This window comes from Nothobranchius furzeri, chromosome 1, assembly GCF_043380555.1.
Source record: "Nothobranchius furzeri strain GRZ-AD chromosome 1, NfurGRZ-RIMD1, whole genome shotgun sequence".
In the NCBI taxonomy this organism is placed as follows: Eukaryota; Metazoa; Chordata; class Actinopteri; order Cyprinodontiformes; family Nothobranchiidae; genus Nothobranchius; species Nothobranchius furzeri.
In genome coordinates, this window is record NC_091741.1 from 48,371,523 (window position 1) to 48,386,503 (window position 14,981).

Here is a 14,981-nt window from a genome sequence, read left to right on the forward strand (position 1 = left end):
CTTGGTTCATATCACAAAAAATGCATGAAGGCTGCAAACAACGATGTCATTTCAAGGGTCTTGTTGTCCAAATTTATAGTTGAGTTAAAATTCTTTAGAATCTTTTTTTTTCTTAGATATTTTAAAGAAACTATAAAATTAATAGACATTTGATGCTGTGAAAAAGATATGCTGGTGAAGGTTCTCGGTCATGCAGGTCATGGTAATCCAAAGGGATCAAATGAAGGCAACTGGACTTCTTTGGTTTCTTGAAAGTTTTTCATTCTCATCCAAGGAGCTTTGACATTTCTGACTGAAATATTACAGCTTTTAAACTGTAGCTGTCTATTGACATTTATCTATTGACTCTGGACCTCTGTCCCCCTGAGCCTGAGATCAGTGGGCTCAGTGGTCTCCTTTAAAAAGCAGCTGAAAACTCACCTGTTCAGGCTGGCTTTTGTGTGACCTTCATCATCGCCCTCTCCTTATTCAGCTTGTTCTACTTATTCCGCCTTTCCCTGCGATCCACTGATTTCCCTCATTCCTATTCATTTTCTCTCTCCCTTATACATTATTATTTTTTATCACATTTATTTTTCTCATTTTAAACATATTTTAATCACTTTTGACATCTTTTTTATGCTTTAATTGTTTATAATTTATTTTTTGTTTGTGGTGTGCCTTGTGATTTTTATCTTGAATAAATAAATATATATAAAAGTTTGTTTTCTTTCTTTCTTTCTATTGTTGTTTAACGAGCAGAAGCTAGCTATGAATACTCTCAGGTAAAAATGGAGGTGATTCCTGTAGTCTGCAAGCTTCCTTGATGTCCTCTCATACTCCCTTACTACTCCAAGAGTCTTTCCTGAAGAATAAGGCAATATACTGGTGAAGGTTCTCATCCAGGTGTTGGTAATTCAAAGAGTTCAAAGGTATTCATGTGTAGTTTCAGCTTATTAAGCAACAAAAGACAACTACAGTTTATAGGCTTGTCGCTCCCATTTTCCAGCCAGCATTGACAAAGTTCCTCGGATGAGAAGCAAAAGATCTTCAAGAAACCAAAGACGTCCATTTGCTTCATTTGTACCCTTTGGATTTGCCATCTGGTTTTTGTTGTTTTAATTCAGTCAAATTGGAGGGTGTCAGACAATATTGCTTCTTTTGATATTGTTCAAATGTGTGGTTGAGGAAATCTGTGAGACAGACCCAGTAAATATCTCTTATATGCCAGATTTTGTGTAGCACTTATTAAACTGTCACAGAAAAAAGTTCTCTTGAACTTCAACAGATGGACTTCAGCACATAAACTCGTTTTATCAGCCAGTGGTCTCATCCACAGTCGTTTACACAGTCTGTAAAGTTTAAGAGTCTAGATCTAAAATACCTTTTGTTGGTTTCTGTAGTTGAAAAAGCATTCATCCTGGAGCTGGTGTAGGGCGGGGGGTTCTCTGCCAGATTCACACAGATGTCACCGAAATGGAGCTTAGAGAGAGATGTCCCCAGGTAGCACGTGGATCACAGGTTCATTAAACCTTAAGATTATTCTCATAATTCTTGTTTTTATGACTAATTTCCCTCTAAGCGGTCTTTAACAAACTGGTCATGTGACTGGGAGCTTTGAATTACAGCAAGTGGTCCAGGTCCAACAACAGCAAGATAGCCCCAGACCATCACACTACCGCCACTGTGTTTGCAGTTCTTTTAATGAAATGATTTTATTTTACTCCAGATGTGACGGGACACACACCTTCCAAAAAGCAGCAGGTGTCAGGAAAGTGCTAACTTCCCTTTCTGTGTCATGTCATTGTTTAAAAACACAAACTTTAAAGCAATTAATTATGATTTTATTTATCAGATGACTATTGCTTCGGTTTGGAACAGAGTGCTCCGCCTCTTTTGTTCTTCATGTGTTGCTTATCTGCATTGAAACAGCAGACATATATGTTTCTGTGTTATTGCGGGAATGGCACAAATAATAAATGAATTAAAGTTGCATTTTGTGAAGACTTTTTCTTTTAATGAGAATGTTATGTTGTCACCAGCGTGTCCGCCCTGGGACTAGGAGATCGGGGTTCAAATCCCGGTCGGGTCATACCAAAGATTTCAAACTGGGACCCGATGCCTCCCTGCTTGACACCCAGCTTTAAGGAGTAGCAGGAGCACGGCCACAGCTGCACCTCACCACTCCCCACGGGGATGGGTCGGATACGGAGATGAATTTCACCAGTGTGTGATGATGACTGATGGGACTCTATGTGATGAAATCATGACCACCAACATGATGTATTTTTTCTGATCAAACCAAGCATGTACAGTTCCATATAGAGAGAGAAAAGCATGCGTCTTCAAACTGAGAGTTACAAGTCAAGGAAATTATAGAAACACTTAGTGGGAGGCTCTGAAACAGAAGGAAAGGTGGAGGAGAAAGCAGCGGGTCAGTGCAATGAGATGCACTTCTCACATTTCCACAGATCTTTCTTTCTTTTTGTTCGCTTTCTCTTCTCTCACTTCATCAGCTCATCTGTGCTCCTGTCTCCACCTCAAAGGCAGCACATTCGTGTGTGTGTGTGTGTGTGTGTGTGTGTGTGTGTGTGTGTGTGTGTGTGTGTGTGAGAGAGAGAGAGAGAGAGAGAGAGAGAGAGAGAGAGAGAGAGAGAGAGAGAGAGAGAGAGAGAGAGAGAGAGAGAGAGAGAGAGAGAGAGAGAGAGAGAGAGAGAGAGAGAGAGAGAGAGAGAGAGAGAGAGAGAGAGAGAGAGAGAGAGAGAGAGAGAGAGAGAGAGAGAGAGAGAGAGAGAGAGAGAGAGAGAGAGAGAGAGAGAGAGAGAGAGAGAGCTCTCTCAACAATGCTTGTCATTTCTGCCAGCTCTGCAGTCTGACATAGGAGATTTTTCAGCCGTGAACACTCTCTCTCCCTCAATACTCAGCATTTTGGCATTTTCTCAATGCACTCTGTCATCTGTTGGCATGAAAAGGCTGCATTTTATTGTGTGTGTCTGTGTGCATGCGTGCATGTTTGCGTGCAAACCTGGCTGGAATTATTCGATCTCTCTGTCTGTGTGCGTGGAGCCATGAAGGTGGTAAACACTAATTTTCAGATTCAGAGCCACACTCAGCAGGTCAGTGATGTTAGCAAATACAAGTTTTTAATGCTTAATTTTGCAAGATCCCTCAACTTCAGATCAATTCAAGCAAGAAGAAACAACTGAATCCTCTTCTAAGACAGATCATAATCCACGAGATTGCGTCTGTTCCATACGAATCCAGTTATTTATTCATGTTTCAGTGGCTTGGATGCTCAAAATGGAAGACAACAAAAAGGTTTCAGTGAAGAATGTAAATTTATGTTAAGTTTGGCAAAAATTTCAAGAAAGTGGCTGACAAAAAAATCCAAGAAATATTAATCAAAACGAACAGTAAGCATTTTCAGACATTTCTTAGATAAATAAAAGGAAAAGCACAGAAGTGACTCACTGTATGTGCTGCCAATTGGTATTAAAGTCCAATTTTAGGTGGGATTCAGTGTTTAAGCCAGTCGGTGTGATCCAAATACAAAAGCAGCTTACACCGGAATTTTTTTTTATTTGGCACAATAAATGCTCCTAAAGGCACAAAATAACCTAATAAATACAAGATAACTGAATTGTGACATGTTTTGGTTCAAAAATCCCTTATGGGCATGAATTTGGTTCACTTTCTTCCTTTACGATCCTTCAGTTTTTGTAAGGAATTTTGTTGAGTGCAAACACAATTGTGGGCAGGGAAAACATGCAAACTCTGTACTAGAGAGTCAACTAGGGTTTCAGAAACAAAGCTGACCACCATCTCACCAATCAGCCCTCACACGGTCCCAGTCAGATACAAAACACAGCCAGTAAGTGTTTTATTTCCATGATGTTCTCTTGACACACTTTAGGTATTTCTGTGTCGCTTGGTGTTTTTTTTTTTTTTTTTTACTCTTCTAAACCTTGACTCCACCCTTGAGAATTCCTCACCTGTCCAGGCTCTCATTGCAGCTTTTTTACTGGAACAGGAAATGCTCAGGTGTATTAATGATGAATGGCTTCCTCTCAGGGGAGGCCCAGCTGTTGTTTAGTGATGTGCTAAAGGGAATCAGGCTGCTGTAAAAGTCGTTATACTTTGCTGCTGATAATGCCGTCTGCTTTAGACATGCTCCTTGTGTGCTGCTGTGGGTTTTCTCAGCCTGTTTGGCGCAATAGCTCCCTGGATGTGTATTTTAATTGTGTTGTTCTTTCCCTCTCCTTTTTTAAATGAGTTCGCTCATGTTGGAATAATAATTTTGTTTCTAGATCCATTTGAGTTCAGCTCTGATCTGTCTGCATGTTTGTGATCACACTGACAAGCCTGGCCAAAATTCTGACTCAAAGTTAGGTGATATGAGAAAACACAAATATACTTTCATTGAGTCTCCAGGAAATACGGCTTTTTTTAAAATCATTAAGCTACAAGTTCAGACGGATCTGGTGGCCTTCTAAACAAATGTCAACACAAAGCCTATGTTGGTTGTCTGGCTCACCCATCATTCATCAGTTTAAAAGTTTTTATTTCATTTTTTTAAATAAAATTCCCTGGCAAAAATATTTCCATCTATTTACTGCTACAGCATCAAAATCTGGTTTGCTAACTTATTTGATGTTTGATGTTTTTTAGAAGGAAATTAAATATTTTAATGGGGGTGGGAATTGAACACGTTGATTATGATTAATTAATTGTAAAATAATAACCTGTTAAATATTTACCCCTTGAGACCAAAGTAATCATTTGGACCTTGTGGTTACAGAAATACACCCATTAAGGCATTATTGGAGGAAGACATTATTTTTAATAAAAACAATGCTTGGGGGCGAAATGTCTTCATCCAGATTAATTAATTACAAAGCCTCCAATGAATTAGATTATACTTTAATCAAGTCCCACCTCTAATTTTACCATTTAGGTTGTTATTATTTAAACGGGTCAGGTTTTTAAATTAAATGACCAAATCAGTTTTGTGTCAACATCTAACAGAACACCCATCTAAGAACCCGCTTTGAAACATTTGTTAATGTACTTTATTACTAAGAACTAATCAAAAACATACAAATTAGGTTGCAGGTTCGATCCCAGCTCTGGATAGAGAACTCTTGACTGCTGGTGGTGGTCAGAGGGACCGGTGCCACCTGTGCCTCCATCAGTGTGCCCCAGGGCAGCTGTGGCTACAATGTAGCTCATCACCATCAGCATGTGATTGTGTGTGGGAGTGGATGAATGATACACTGTACTGTAAAGCACTTTGGAGTCCTCTGACTGAAAGGCGCTATACAGTTGCGGGGCATTTATCACTTGGTATTGCCACGTCAACCACAACAGCTGTCCTCTGACTATTTTTTTTATTCTGTTGAAGCATTTCTGAAAGGCAATGTCTGATTTCATTGGTTAAATTTCATGTAATTTTCATTAATTACTACTTGTGTCAGATTTATGTAATGTTTGTGACCATTGTGGATTTTTTCTTTCATTTTCATATATACACACTGTATGTGTGTATATATATTCCTAGAAGTAGAACTGACACAGCGTCTGTGACACAGTAGATTGATGCAAGACAGCTAAAATCGCCTTTGATCTGAATTCTGCTGTAGAAAAGCAAATGATATTCAAAAATCAAACATGTAAGCAAATGCAGCAACAAGCTCTTTGTCTTTATCTGGCTTAAGGCCTGGAAAATCTTGTTATGTCCGATTTGTCCAGATTCCTCAAATGCAGGAATGCTGTTATGGCTGGGTAAGGGCTGGACGGAGAGAGAACAAGCAGCTGAAATCCTGAAAAGAGTTTGAAAAGCCTTGAGGAACAATAACAAGACCATCTTGCTCTTTAGAACATAAAGAAATGACAGCTGGTTTAAAACTTTTGCACATAGATGTGCATTTTTAGGAAGAAATGAAAAAATAAATGATCAGTGGAGTGATGGAAAATGGCAGAGGGATGCAGGGAAACAGATGGTGAGACAAAAGCTGGAAGAAGTGTAAGAAAGAGTGAATCGGGGATGCAGAAAGAGGTACAGAGGGGGCATGTTTAGAGGGAAAGAGGGAGAGTTTTCACCTCGAAGCTAGAGGCATGACTCATCTTCTGCCAGCTGACACAAGGATGGATGGAGACGAGGAGGAGGGAGATGGACAGAGTCTGAGAGCAGCAGAAGGAGAGGGGAGAGCAGGCGTGACCAAGCCAGGAGAGAGAGGAGGAGGAGAGGAAGAGGGGGAGAACAGGAGAAACAAGGTGGAAAGAAGCGATGAAGGATGCAACACAAATTGAAACAGGAGGGGTTTCCATAGCCTATCGTGCATGCAGCCACGCGTGTGCACGGAAAAACAAAGAGGCAGATTTGAAGCCCAGGGCTGCTCGTGTCCGGCTGCTCGTCCCTCAGGGTGTGTGATGGAGATGGGACCATGCAAGCTGCAGATTCCCCCTCCGGCTGCTGCGCTTGGCCGTTTGTTGCGGCATGTGTGTTTATGATTAATAGATGTGAATAAAAAACGAGTGATGGGAGAAAGCGACTGAGTGGTTAGGAGGTGGTTTGGTGCTAAATATTTTGTTTTCTGCCTTTTGGTTGCTGCAGATTGGTGTTGGACTTCATGGTCCCTTTAGGTTTGTCCAGTTTCGGCAGAGCTGGTTTTGCTGGTTTCCATCCCAAAGCGAGGTTGTGGGAAGTGAATTCTACTTTATGGACTCTGTTTTCTGGCATTTAAAAGAAATGACGAGTGGTTTATCTATCTGTGATTTCTCTGTTTCTGTTCTGAATTTCATTCTCTGTTTTTAAATGTTATAAAATTCTGCCTAAAGGTGAAGTTAAAAGTTGATAATTAAACGATGAAACAGGCTCATAAAAAATAAACTGTTTTATAAAAAGACTGGAAATCTGGAGACATGTTTGTTCTGAAAACCAGAATTAAGTAGATGAAAAAACAGCCCTGATTGAGTATGAAACCCTCTGATCACAAATAAAGTTTCAGTTGGAAAATTTTAATTTTAAACATTTTCAAAAATTAGTTTGTGTTTTCCAAAAGTTTTAGAAACACAAATGACAAAGGGTTTTTATTTATTTTGTAAATCGTTATTTGTGAAAGATGTTTTAACCCTCCCACTGTCCTAATGGGTGAGGAGTGAGCACCACATCACCCCTACCATGTGGACCTCAAGGGATAAACCATCAGTCCTGCTCAATGGTCAACTTTCCTTGTGGGGTCACACCCTTTAGGACAGTGGGAGGGTTAACAGTGCAGCTCTGCAACCTTTAGTTTTCTGAGGAGCTGATCATCATAATTCCAGAGTCCTATCTAGACACACAGTACTTAAATAATCACGAGTGGACTCCGTTTCAGCTGTCTTTGAAGGAATTAGAAACACGGTTGAAGGGAATGAGGCTTATCACAAGTTATCATTCCTATTAATAAACACGTCAGGAAACGCTTTCATGTAGTTTGCTGCCTATATCCTTGAACCCCGCGTTTTTCTCTTTTTTAAATAAAGAACAGTAATTTTTCCAGTGACACTCATTTCCAGGATTAATGCTGGGTGTTTTAGCTCCAGCAGCTTCAGAGCGCCCGCTCCGGCTCCATCAGCTGCTCTCCCTGCAGGGGCAGAGCTGGATGCTGCTGCTGCTGTCTGGCACTGGAGGCAGGAAAAGTGAGGCTGGTGTTAATCCAGAGAGCTTGCCGACTTTCTCAGGCGTTGCTCCCTGTTGCATGGCTATTGCTCATATCCTCCAGGGACGTCCCCCCCTCCTCCTCCTCCACCCCTTTCTGTTTCACCGTATCCTTTTACATGGACACTCCCTTCCTCTCTTTCTTCCCTCCCGCCTCTTTCTTCATGTTACTTTGTCCAAGTTGTGCCTCTGTGCCCTGACACCACCCCCCTCCCCTTTCTCGCTGTACCCCCCACCCCCACCACCCCCACTCTCTAGAAGGGAGTTTTACAGCTGAACTGCTCCTCCTAGTGTCTCAACAGGAACATCACACATCTTAGTATTTAAAAATAAAAGATGTGATACTGTTGATGCAACACTTCTGTTTGGTTTGGATGAGTTTATTATACTTTTAGTGAAGAGATCTCAATCGTATGAGAATGTAAACAGTAGCATTGACAAAATGATCTAAAATGGTCTAATCCTAGCCTGACCAGCCAGCCACACGCGTCCTTATTGGATGTTCTCTGTGTAGAATTAAACAGAGGATGAATCTAGCAGGCCAGGCTCGTCTAATCCTGCTTACTTTTTCATCGCGCCAGGATGGGATGTATGATGGACCATTTGATCTATAAATGTAAGCCTAATTTCTGTTTTTTCTCTCTTGTTTTTCATCCAAACTGAGTTAGGTTTGGTTAACACGGGAGGATAAAAATGAAACCCATCTGACAGAGTAGTTCACCATATTTGACTGTTCTACATTTGATAAGAGACTGTGTATAAAAGATGAAGTGTTTGATGTCTTTCTGATGTGAGCCAGTGCACAGTTTATTGAAACATGCACATGTTTACATTCTGTAGGCTTTAGGCCAGCACAAGCCAAAGATAAGCTACAATACAAGTGCAATATGTTGAGTGTATGTGTATTTTAAATAGTCATGGTTTTTCTATAGTCATAGTTTATGTATAGCTTTTATATGGTCGTACTTTCTATATAGTTGTGATTGTAGTATTGATAAAGTCATATTGTTTTTCTTTTATGTTGCACGGGAAGGCTTGCACCTTAATTTCGTTGTACAATGTCTCATTGCTACAATGATAATAAATATTCTGATTCTGAAATCTAAAGTCAGAGTAGAGATAAAAGGTAAAACCGTTTGATTTATTGATCTGTATTTGGTCATGAGATGCAGATCGTGGCTTAAAGGTAGGCCAGCTGTGCTGCTGGGCTCAAATTGAACTTCATCATCTCAGAGTAGAGCAGAGTGTTCGCTCCTCCTCATCAAAGGCAGTCAGCTGAACTGGGTGCCTCCTGCTCACCTCCCTTTGGAGTATTTCCGGACAGATCCCACTGGAAGGAGATTTTCTGGGGTAGTTTGTATCCTATAGCCTTGGGGTCTCCCAAGGTGAGTAGGAGAGTGTTGATTTGTATTTATTTTCTGCTTCCTGGGTCTGTTACCTTTAACTAAACCTTGAGTGAGCCGAGGAAAATAGATGAGTGGTTAAAAACTAAATTGATGTCTAACATAGATTTTGAATAGTTAAAATTTTATTATGTAAACTTGAAAACAGAATTAGTTCCACTTCAGAGGGCTGCTTCTCTTTCATCCCTTCTTATTATTTTATTCATCACATTTGCATTTGATTTCTCATCTTTTACTTCACTCATATTTTAGGCATTTAGATTATAAATCTTTTCACGAGGACATTCTAATGTCTTTTAGATTATTTTAGTGTTGCTGATCTATATTTGTCCTTATTTCTCTGACTTGTGTGGTTTTAAACTTGTGATATCTCTGTTCTTCACGTTTGAGCCAAAGTCACCCCTCACTTATCAGCCTCTGGGTTTTAGGGCCTCATTCAAGTCCTCCTTTCTTTAGCAAACCGAATATCGGAGCCTGTTACGACCCGGCTCCCTGGCCATAACAAGAGGAGAGATGCACCATCTTGCTATTTTAACCCTCCCACTGTCCTACTGTGTGAGCCCGCCAGGAAAGTTGACCATTGAGCAGGGTTCATGGTTTATCCAATGAGGTCCACGTGGCAGGGGTGAGGAATGAGCACCTACACCTACAACAGTGGCTTTGGTAGTCTAGCAGTTAATGCAACTGCCCTTCACCTTGTTCAGCCATGTCCTGATGCTGGTTCAACTCCTGGTGTCGACAGTAATTTATTTAGCCAGCTGAAGCAAGGCTGCTGAACACTGGTGCCACCAGGGCCACCGGTCCCTCTGCCTTCTTGGCTGTAACACTTTAAACACGAGTCCTTCCCTGAAGCAAGCTTCTAGCACTAGCACTGACAGCTCACCTGCTGCTAATCAAATGGACACGCTCCTAGGTATTCATAATTTCAAGCTTTAATTACTTCTTATTCGGGTGAGTTAAAAAAAACTTCAGTGAAGTTGTAACAGTAAAATTGACCTATTGAACTTAAGATGTATTTTGTAACTGGCTGTAAACGTGTGTATTGTTTATTCCTGCTGTGAAGCTGGCATTTTTAACATGGGAGTCAGTGAGAACTTGCTCCTTTCTGGAGCCATCCCCCTAGTGGATGAGAGGGAAACTGCAATTTGTGTCACCCACTTTGGCTTCAATTTAACTTGAGCCGGTGGAGTTTGCCCCTTGGCTGTTGGCTTTACCTGATAAATTCAAAATTAAGTCATTTGAAGATGTTGGCATCATCATTAAATTGTATATTTTTTTAATTAAGACACAGGCCAGCACATGGCCAGGAGCTTGCTTAAAGTTGCACCCATCTTTTATAAGCTTTAAAAACGAGGCCCCTGCTCTTCAGAGAGGGTTGGGGTGAGTCAGATCAAAGAGCTGTTATGCGGGATCGCCGGCTGCAGTTTGTCTCATGGACTTGGTGATGAACTGAGAGAGCTCGCTTCAGCACGCCTTTTCTTCTTTGCAGGACTCCTGACCGTGTGTGTGTGTGTGTGTGTGTGTGTGTGTGTGTGTGTGTGTGTGTGTGTGTGTGTGTGTGTGTGTGTGTGTGTGTGTGTGTGTGTGTGTGTGTGTGTGTGTGTGTGTGTGTGTGTGTGTGTGTTGCCTTTTATTTTAGAACTCTAAAGAGGGAAGGATTAGGGCATTTTGAGGCACTCACCTTGTATTCAAACTAATTATTCACTTCAGCTAATAAAAGGAATCTGAACCACGTGAACCGAGTATAGGTCTGAATGATGTTTTTCTAAATGTCCCTCCCCTCATTACGAGATAGATAGATAGATAGATAGATAGATAGATAGATAGATAGATAGATAGATAGATAGATAGATAGATAGATAGATAGATAGATAGATAGATAGATAGATAGATAGATAGATAGATAGATAGATAGATAGATAGATAGATAGATAGATAGATAGATAGATAGATAGATAGATAGATATTTCTGTTTTCTTAAGAGAGAGGAGGGGGAGAAGGTTCCGGAGCGGGGTGTGAAGAAGAGGAGGAGTGTAAACTTAAAGACTGTGAAGGAGACAGAGCGACAGTCCGTGGGAGGGACAGGAAGGACAGAAACGTTGGCTCCACTTCTTGATTTAAGATGGATTTTTTTTATAACTTGAACGCAGCTGAATTCTAAGTTTGGGGCATTTTGCGTAAAAACATCCAAACCACTTTACGCACGGGGGGTTTGGTGAGATTTAGACAAGTTGATGTATTGACTTTTGAGTAATTTTAAATGGAACTTGCTCAAATTTACATCTGGAATCGACTTTTTATTTTTGATTGAATATTTTTTAAAGACGAGAAAGAAGCAGCGCAGGCTGAAGGATAATTGGAGCAGATTTCTTTTTTCAGTTTCCAACAGGATAATTAAAATAAACGGGACGCAAACTTGCTGCAGCTTTCGGCCTTTAAAAGAAACGCTCTCAGCCGGCAGGACGCGCTTATTTTCCGCTTATGTCTCAGCAGAGGAGCGCTCTACCTTGCGCTGGCTGTTTGGAGGTGATAATCATGGAGAACGGCCCTGTCCCGAGAAGTCGAGCCGGTGCTGTCCGACATGTGTTGCTGGCGGCCGTCTTCCTGGCCTGCAGCTCCCAACTCCTAGTGGATGCAAACTCATGGTGGTGAGTCAAATTAAACTTTGAATGATGAAATGAAATACAGATAAAACGATCAGATATTGCATGCAGCCAGATACCCAAAAAAGTCTATTTACAGAAGATTAGTCTTCCCTTTGCGTCTGTGCGGTTTGGGGGTTTGGAGTTGCGCGTGGTGGTGCGTTGATGAGGCGCTGGAGGTGAATGGAACAAATGTGAAGACCCTGTCACAATATTTATCCTGGCTCTTCTCCAAATGGCATGGTATGGCGGCCTGCTGCAGCGCCTCCAGGGGCCCCAATTAACCACACACTTGTTCCTGATTTAGAAACTACCGTGTGCAGCTTTGTAGCGGCATCGAAAATGTTATTTGGAGTAAAGGAAAGGAAGCTGCAGAGTGCAGAGTTGTTCTCCTCAGGAGTCTGTTTATCTGAGTTTTATTGGCCACCTGTCCCAAATACAAAGTTGTGTCTGAGTTTTGTCTTCTGTTGGGAGCTCAGTCTGTCCATGGCTCTTTTTCACTATCTAAGCATCACTTTGCCTTAAATTCTGACTTACCTGTCCTCTGTTTTTCAGGTCCCTCGGTCTGAACCCAATTCAGCGGCCTGAAATGTACATTATTGGAGCTCAGCCTCTCTGCAGTCAGCTCTCTGGTCTTTCACAGGTGAGTAGGAAACAGACACTTACAGCAGTGATTTCTCATCTACCGGCTCCATATCTACTTGAAGTGGTCAAACAAAGTGGGAATCTCCCTGCAGGGACCAAAGTATTGAGCCAACTAATCTGTGCTAATCTTTCCTCTTCTTTGCTGCTGTGTGGGCTGCAGAGTCAGAGGAAGCTGTGCCAGCTGTACCAAGATCACATGACCTACATTGGAGATGGAGCCAAGACGGGCATCAAGGAGTGCCAGTACCAGTTCAGGCAGAGGCGGTGGAACTGCAGCACGGTGGACAATACGTCTGTGTTTGGACGGGTCATGCACATCGGTGAGTTGGCAGCCAAGTGAGAGCATGATGTTATCAGGGAATCTGAAAGGTGTTGAAGAGGCTGTCATTTTACAAGTGTCTCCAAATGGCTTCATAATCTTCTGTTTATCAACACTAATGAGACATCTAACCCAAGACACACGAGTGAATTGGTAAAGGTTCATGGTGCTTTATTAGCCATTTTTGCATGAAAATATAACATTTCCAGAAAGTAAGGAACTTGTTTTGCAGAAGGCCTCCTGTCCGATAACAAAATCTAAGTGAATGTGTTCATTTACACCCTGTGCTGCTGAATTTATCAGCTGCTTACAAAGTTAGCTCCAGTTTCAGGATTTATTTTCTGATCAGCTACAATTAAATAGAGAACGCACCTCAACATGTCTCAAAACAAAATGACCACGTTTTAAAATTATTAACTTGTTTAAAAACATAAATGTGGGACTTAATAATCGAAAAATGTTTTTATATCCATTTTCAGACAATTTGCGTAACAGTTACCTTTATGAAAAGAAACTTCTTTGCGCACGCGCAGAAAGAAAAGGACATCAACTAAACTCATCCGTGGAGTTGAGCAGACTGAAGTCGCGCGTAAAGACGCAACTACAACCGGTTCATAACTTTACGTAATTTGGATAAAACTGATCCTGGATCAGATCCAGCGCGTCTAATTCCCAGCAGGTGGTGTGGGAAACGTCTCATCAACACGTATGTGTGAAATCCGCTGCGAGATGCAGCCAGACGCGGTGGTTGCAGTCTGTCTGTCTCTTTCCCTCCCGTCTCTGTCCCTCTCCGTCCTCGGGTTTATATGGAGGTGTGAGTCCCTCCATTGTCCCGCGGCTGTACTTTGAAATGCGCTGATGAGCTGACATGGAGCCGGCAGATCCGGACCTGCTATTTGATGTCGCGTCTTTAAAGTCTCATAAACCTGAAGCTCAAGTCAAAAGTTGACGGATAAAATCGCCCTGCTGTTTGGCTGCTGCTGACTCCTGCCCCGCGTAAACAATCACGTCTCGGGGGGGGGGGGGGGGGGGGGGGGGGGGGGGGGGGTTCTAATTATTTCTGAACAGTTAAAATGTTGAAACGCCACAAATAGTAACTTAGGTTTTAAATATTATGGATCGTTTTTTACAAACTTTGGAATAAAAACCGGATTTAATAAACAAAGCAGGTTCAGGACGCTGCTTTTGTCTTTTCAGTGAACTCTAAAACGTTTATTCTTCCTTTTTAAAGAGCAAGTCACCCCTTACAAGAAGCGTACTCCACTCCCACTTCATGTTTGAAAAATGCAACAAATGCTGTTGCCTAGCAGACCAAGAGGGTGGAGCCACTAACAAATACACACACTCACGACATTGTGACATCATAATGTACCAGTTTACATCATAGCATACCTCTTAGCCAATAGCGGTGACAGATTTAAATTCAAATGCAGTGAAGAGTTTTTACCTGACAACGGCACAACACTGACAGTTTCAGGCAGAATATTTAAATTTTAACTAAAATGCACTAAAGTGCAAAACTATTGACTACACGTGTCTGCAGCACGATTAGACACGCATTTATATAGTTTATCAGAAAAAAATAGTTGATTTGGGGGTGACTTGCGCTTTAAAGTGTGTATTCAGCTCATTTACATGGAGATTCTTGTACTTAAAGATGTTTTTTATCAGTTTCATAAAACAACATTGTGAGCTGGCCTAGAAAATAATCTTCAGAAGCAAATCAGTTATTTATTAGGCTTTTTTTGTATTATTTACGTTACATCATCATACATGCCATCTGATGCAGCTGAAACAAAAACAGTTTCAATTCGACAAGAATTTTAAAAATAATCCACGTTATTTGTTTTCAAAACTTTACATGTGTCCAGTTCTCGATGTTTGAAGTTCATTGCCATTTTAAAAGATGCTTTTTAAGGTTTTGTCATCGACAGGAGCACACTTTAGCCCCTGCAGCTTATTCAACCACAAACCATTATCAGATGCACCAGATATTCTAAAAATATCATTATAATGCAAGTGTTATTACAACAGTATTTGATAATCCCCCACTCACCCAATCAGGACATGGGGACACCTTGGACGTGTCTTAGGTTCATCACAGGGACACAAATTAACCTGACGTGCATGTTTCTTTTCTCTGGGAGGAAACCAGAGCATTGGGAGGGAAACTCACACATACATGCTTACTCCACAGCTGGGATTTGAACCTGCAACCTTTGTGCTGTGAAGCATAAGCGCTAGCATGTCCCCCGTGTTGCTCTACAGCATAAAAATGTTTATGGAAGTAAAAT

At 41.3% G+C, this 14,981-nt stretch overlaps 1 protein-coding gene across 3 annotated transcripts in view; it reads left to right on the forward strand.

Annotated features, from left to right (window-relative positions):
- wnt5b (wingless-type MMTV integration site family, member 5b) overlaps positions 1 to 14,981 on the forward strand; it is an 89,723-nt gene that overhangs the window by 68,130 nt on the left and 6,612 nt on the right. The window contains exons 2-4 of one of the 3 annotated variants that reach the window (XM_054739684.2): positions 11,575 to 11,729; positions 12,279 to 12,366; positions 12,529 to 12,688. In XM_054739684.2, the coding sequence (XP_054595659.1) occupies positions 11,617 to 11,729; positions 12,279 to 12,366; positions 12,529 to 12,688 (361 nt within the window). In that variant the 5' untranslated portion in view covers positions 11,575 to 11,616. Of the gene's footprint in view, positions 1 to 11,343; positions 11,730 to 12,278; positions 12,367 to 12,528; positions 12,689 to 14,981 lie in introns of those variants that run through there. The other 2 variants (XM_054739685.2, XM_015958578.3) reach the window with 2 other exon arrangements.